Source organism: Miscanthus floridulus, chromosome 7 (genome assembly GCF_019320115.1).
Source record: "Miscanthus floridulus cultivar M001 chromosome 7, ASM1932011v1, whole genome shotgun sequence".
Classification (NCBI taxonomy): domain Eukaryota; kingdom Viridiplantae; phylum Streptophyta; class Magnoliopsida; order Poales; family Poaceae; genus Miscanthus; species Miscanthus floridulus.
In genome coordinates, this window is record NC_089586.1 from 83,286,601 (window position 1) to 83,292,282 (window position 5,682).

Sequence of the window (5,682 nt, forward strand, 5' to 3'; positions counted from 1 at the left end):
CGTCCGATCCCAAGGCGTGGGCTCCGACTCCTCCAACCCCACGGCGCGGGCTCTGACTTGTCTGATCCCATGGGGAGGGCTCTGCCTCGTCCGACCCTCGAGGGTCGGATTCCGTCTCGCCCGGACCCCATGGCGAGATTCCCGCCTCGGCCGTTCCCTGGGAGTCGGATTTGCTACTAGACAAAGGCAGTGGCCCTAGGGTGGGACCCGAACCGCTTCAACCACTATGGCATGGAGGTGCACGCCCGTGAGCACGTCTCGAGCGCGTCTTGATGAGACTGGCGGTCGCATCAGGCTATGTTGGGAGACTCACGTCGCCCACCGCGTCAACATGCCAGCACTATGCTGCCAACTCCCTACCTGACCACCGTCCAACGTCAGTCGACCGATGTCAGTTGACTGGCACTGTACCACCAGCCCCCCGTATGGCCTCTGTTAAGGGACCCTTTGGCCATTCCGTCCGCTCGGATGTGATGGCGGATAAGAACAGCGCACGACGCTTGCACGTATGTTGCAGCGGTCAACAGGACCCTGGTGCGACGCCGCTGCCTCCACGATCTACAGGGTCAGTGGGACCCACGCGAAGAGGAGGATGGCACGCCCTCAGGAGCCTTATTTCTCTTTCTTTTTTCCCTCTTCCCTTCTCTCGGTCTCTGGTATCCTGTTCTCTCCTCTTGGTCTATAAAAGGGAAGGCAGGGCACCGTTCAGAGGAGATCGATCGACCGATAGATCGAGCAGTAGAAACATCGAGCAATCAAACCACAGAGACTTGGGAGCGCCTCCCTCTCTCGTCAGTTTGTAACCCCCTATTGCAAATGCAGTGCTGGTAACACGAGCAGTCCGAAACTGGACGTAGGGACATTCGGCCCGAACTAGTATAATCCTCGTGTCCTTTTAGCACGCCATCTGGGTCAGACGCGCAATATACAAATTTACTAGTCGGCTGTTCGAAATACCGACAACTGTAGATTTTTTTCATACGTTTTTAGGAGTGAGACTCCGTGTATATACGTGTGTTTGTTTTGAGGAATCAAACCACTCTAGATAAGATGGTGCATCATATGCCTATTCCTTAAATTTAGTGAAATGGTTTCATGCATCGCGCTAGCACTAATTATTAACTTGTGAGGAATAAGACAGTGATACATCAATCCACTTCATTTTACAAACAAAATAAAAATTAAGAAATAAGAAGATGATGGACTAACCCATTTCTCACACCCTAGTTGAGATTAGGAAAAAAAATCATGAGGCGCACGACAGCTGCACAGGACCGTCGTCACGACTGTCACCCGAAGGAAAGGAAGCTACAGTGCCTCTCATGTGTGCACACGTAATTCTGTCGTCACCCCATTCAAGGCCAAGGGTATACTTGTGTACTGTAGATCCCAGACCCAGACCCAGACCCAGAGAGAGCACAAGAGCAGGCAGCGAGCGGCCCAACTGGAACGCGCCGCGCCATCCACCCTCGCCATCTCCCAGCCGCGCGTATCGCCATCTCCCTGTCTCCCGGGCGGCCCACGCGTAGCCGGACAGAGACAGAGCCACCTCACCCCACTTCGCCCTCCACTCCCGGACTCCCGGTCGCCCGCTCCGTGCCGACACCCAAGCCCCGCCAGGAAAGCGAGCACCGATGGCGGACGCGTCGCCGCTACTGCCGCCGGCGCCGGGGAAGTCACCGGCCACCGCGGCGCGGTTCGCGCGGTGCGCGTCGAGCGCGAACGACGAGCTCCGCAGCTTCCGCGCCTGCCTCGCCTGGCTCTGCGTCGACCACTCCTCCGCCCCGCGCGTGGCGGCCGTGGGCTCCTGGGCGGTCTTCCTCCTCCTCGCCGTCGCGGCGCCCGCGGCCGTCCGCCTCCTCCCCCCCGTCGCCGACCCCCCGCCGCGGCCCTTCGACGGGCAGGTCCAGGTCTCGCTGACCCTGGCGGCGTCGCTCGCCTACGTCTCCCTCCGCGCGCTGCTCCACCGCGCGGGCGGGATCCGCCGCCTGCTCTACCTCGACAGCCTCCGCCGCGACTCCGAGGATGTGCAGGCGGGGTATGCCGCGCAGCTGGCGCGCTCCTTCCGCGTCCTCACCTGCTTCGTGCTCCCCTGCGCGCTCGCCGAGGCCTCCTACAAGGCCTACTGGTACTACCATGCCGCCGCCGCGTACGGCGGCTCGCGCTCACGCCGCTGGTGGTGGGCCGCCGCGGCCTGCTGCGCCGTCGAGGTCGCCTCCTGGGTGTACCGCGTCGCGCTCTTCTTCATGGTCTGCGTCCTCTTCCGGGTCATCTGCTACCTGCAGATCCTGCGGATGGTCGGGTTCGCGCGCGAGTTCGGCAGGTTCGCCGACGTCGCCACCGTGCTGCAGCACCACCGCCGGATCAGGGAGCAGCTCAGGAAGATCAGCCACCTGTACCGCAAGTTCATCGTCTGCAGCCTCGTGCTCGTCTCCGCCAGCCAGTTCGCCGCGCTGCTTGCCAGCACCAGACCGCACGCCGTCGTCAATCTCGCCACCGCCGGCGAGCTCGCGGTGAGTAATTGAGATATATATATATATATATATATATATATATATATATATATATATATATATACACCCCACCTTTCATACTTGGTCTACTTCACCCCCAATATGAATTGCTACAGTAACGGCGGGTTGCTGCAGTAAATTGCTGTGGAGTCCAGCGAGTCTGCTATAGATAAATTCTAATTAATTACAGACAAAATTAGATTTTTTAATTAAAAGGCTACAGTAAAAATTTTGTACTAAAGCATACCGTATTATATATTCACTATGTAGATCTACTCATGTGGAGTCCAACAAAATTAGATTTTTTATTCTATGATTTACTGTGATTTTTCAAAGATTCACCGAAAATAAAAATAAAAAAAAATTCAAACCCAACATCACTGTAGCAAAACCGCTGTCAAAAACCACCCGAGGGTAAAATAGACGGTTTTAGAAAGTTCAGGAGGTAAAACAGACGGTTTCATAGTTGGGGGTGAAGTAGACCAAGTATGAAAGGTGGGGGGTTAAATAGACTTTTTCATATATATATATATATATATATATATATATATATATATATATATATATATATATATATATATATATATATATATATATATATATACCTCTGTTTGCTGTTTCTTCAGGTTTAATTATATTCAAGGTTTTAAATAGCCGGTTATGCCATTTAGCTTTCTGTGTCTGAAAACAGGCTATAGCCGGCTATAACGGCAGCTAAGAGCTAACTTGTACATAGAAAAACTTAGCTAAATCCTTCTCAAACAGCTATAGCCGGAGATAGCGAAGGCTATAGCCGGAGATTTAAAATCTTGATTATATTATTGCTCTTTCTCCTGAAGCATAAGAATTCTAGTACACTCATAGTGAGAAAAATTAGGCTTTGTGCAGTGGAAATCCAAATTGGACTATACCGCATCTAATTCTTACTACTTATCCAAAATCGTAAACAAGCCCTTGGGCCCAGTTTAGATCCGAAAAATTTGGCAAAATGAGTATGGTAGCGTTTTTTTTTGTTATTTGGCAATTAGTGTCCAATCATAGTCTAATTAGGCTTAAAAGATTCGTCTCGTGGATTTCGTCTAAACTGTGTAATTAGTTTTATTTTTTATTTATATTTAATACTTCATGCATGCGTTTTCGTATTCGATGTGATGGGAAATCTTGAAAAATTTGACGTTTTGGGAGGGAACTAAAGAGGGCCTGGAGAACTACGAACTAATCGAGCAACATGAACATGTGTGATGTGTCCTTAGTTGGATTGTGGTATGGATCAAAGATGTGACATTTTCTGAATACAACAGTGGTAGTGGAACAGGGAGCAGAGTTACCTGTTGTTAGTTAAAAATAGGCATATACATATCGCAAATGGAATATGGATCATGCATATCAGTCGTAGTACGGGTGCACTTGTGATATGGCCAATTTTGAAATCAAGATCTAGGTAGTACTTCTACTTCGGTACTACGAGAAATGCCAAATCAGGTGATGCCAGGACATCTGTAAATGGAAAGTTGGAGGAAAAGCTTGCATGCCCAAAAGGCCAAAACCAAAAGGGTACACAGATGTCCAGACCACTATGGAAGAACCATCGACACCTTCCACTCGTCAGTGATCAGCCACGACTGGCAAGTGCAAGTGAGCAACCACACAGCTGATGGTCCACAGCGGACAGGGACAGCTATATTTCCTTGAGCAATCAGTATTATTAGTGGTGTTGGGATGTAGGGACTATAGTTTGAGAGGTGTCTCATCGGATGTCACATAGGATGTCGTATGAAGTGTTCGAATATTAATAAAAAAATAAATTACAGAATCCGTCAGTAATCTACGAGACGAATTTATTAAGCCTAATTAATTCGTCATTGTCACACGTTACTGTAGCACAACATTGTCAAATCATAGACTAATTAGGCTTAAAAAAATCGTCTCGCAAATGAATTTTAATCTGTGTATTTAGTTTCGTAATTAGTCTATATTTAATACTCCATGTATGTGTCTAAATATCCGATAGGACAGCGACGAGTAGACAGCTGCCGTGTCGGAAGGTTATGCAGGTAGATCTGCTCTGCACAATGCCGACAGAAGGACGACGATTTACAGATTCTCTTCTATATATATATAGTGACATGAACTTTTCTTTGAGGAAAACCTATCATCTTTTCAGTCCCAGATGAATTCAGTTTATGGCAAACAGGATATAATGTTTATAGTGGTAATAAAAAAAATCAGACAGAAGTGTAAACTTACTTTGGCATTCCGTGCGGTGTGCGTGCAGCTGTGCTCGATCAGCCTAGTGGCGGGGCTGCTGATGTGCCTGTACAGCGCGGCGAAGATCACGCACAAGACGCAGGCGATGACGAGCGTGGCGGCGGCGTGGCACGCGGACGCCACGGTGCACGCCTTCGACAACGACCAGGAGAACCCGGACCCGGACCTGCCGCCCACCGCGGGCTACCTGGCGCCCGCCAACGCCTACCGCGTGGCCGCCGGCGATGAGTCCGCCAGCGGTGACGACGACGACAGCCGGAGTGAGTGCTCCTCGCTCGACGACCCAAAGTACGTGCCGTTCCAGGCCAACAACATCAGCTTCCAGAAGAGGCAGGCGCTGGGTAAGTAGCTACCACAGACTGCATTTGCTGCTGCTCCTCCTTGTTGCTGACGGCCGCCGGGCGCCGGCCGATATGAATTGAAATGCAGTGACGTACCTGGAGAACAACCGGGCGGGGATCACGGTGTACGGCTTCGTGGTGGACCGGGCGTGGCTGCACGCGCTCTTCATGATCGAGTTCTCGCTCGTCATGTGGCTGCTCGGCAAGACCGTCGGCATCTCCTGAATCCCTCCCACCTGTGACCCAGGTGCAGAGTTTTCACTGGAGGAATGTACAAATTGAGTGCAGATAGAAGATATTCTGATGGAGAACAAACCAACTGCTTTTCTTTGTAGGTTCATTTGATAGCTCGTACTATGTCAGATGTCGATAGTGAGCATGTGAGAAATTGTCCAGGTTGTTTGTTTTGACGAGTGCATAGACCCTGCAAGAATGACGCGAACCACTTGTCATTTTTACTACGTGTACTCCTCCAGTATGTGTTTTTTTGGTAACTGTCACTTCATCGACACAAGCGATACACGTACGGTGCTGTGGAATGGAATTTGTAAGGAAAAGAA

At 50.4% G+C, this 5,682-nt stretch overlaps 1 protein-coding gene across 1 annotated transcript; it reads left to right on the forward strand.

Annotated features, from left to right (window-relative positions):
• Nucleotides 1–1,582: 1,582 nt before the first annotated feature.
• Nucleotides 1,583–5,682, forward strand: LOC136463618 (uncharacterized). Its single transcript, XM_066462599.1, has 3 exons — nt 1,583–2,513; nt 4,789–5,122; nt 5,211–5,682. Exons 1-3 carry the CDS (start codon nt 1,635–1,637, stop codon nt 5,345–5,347), a joined length of 1,350 nt encoding a protein of 449 aa, XP_066318696.1. The 5' UTR covers nt 1,583–1,634; the 3' UTR covers nt 5,348–5,682.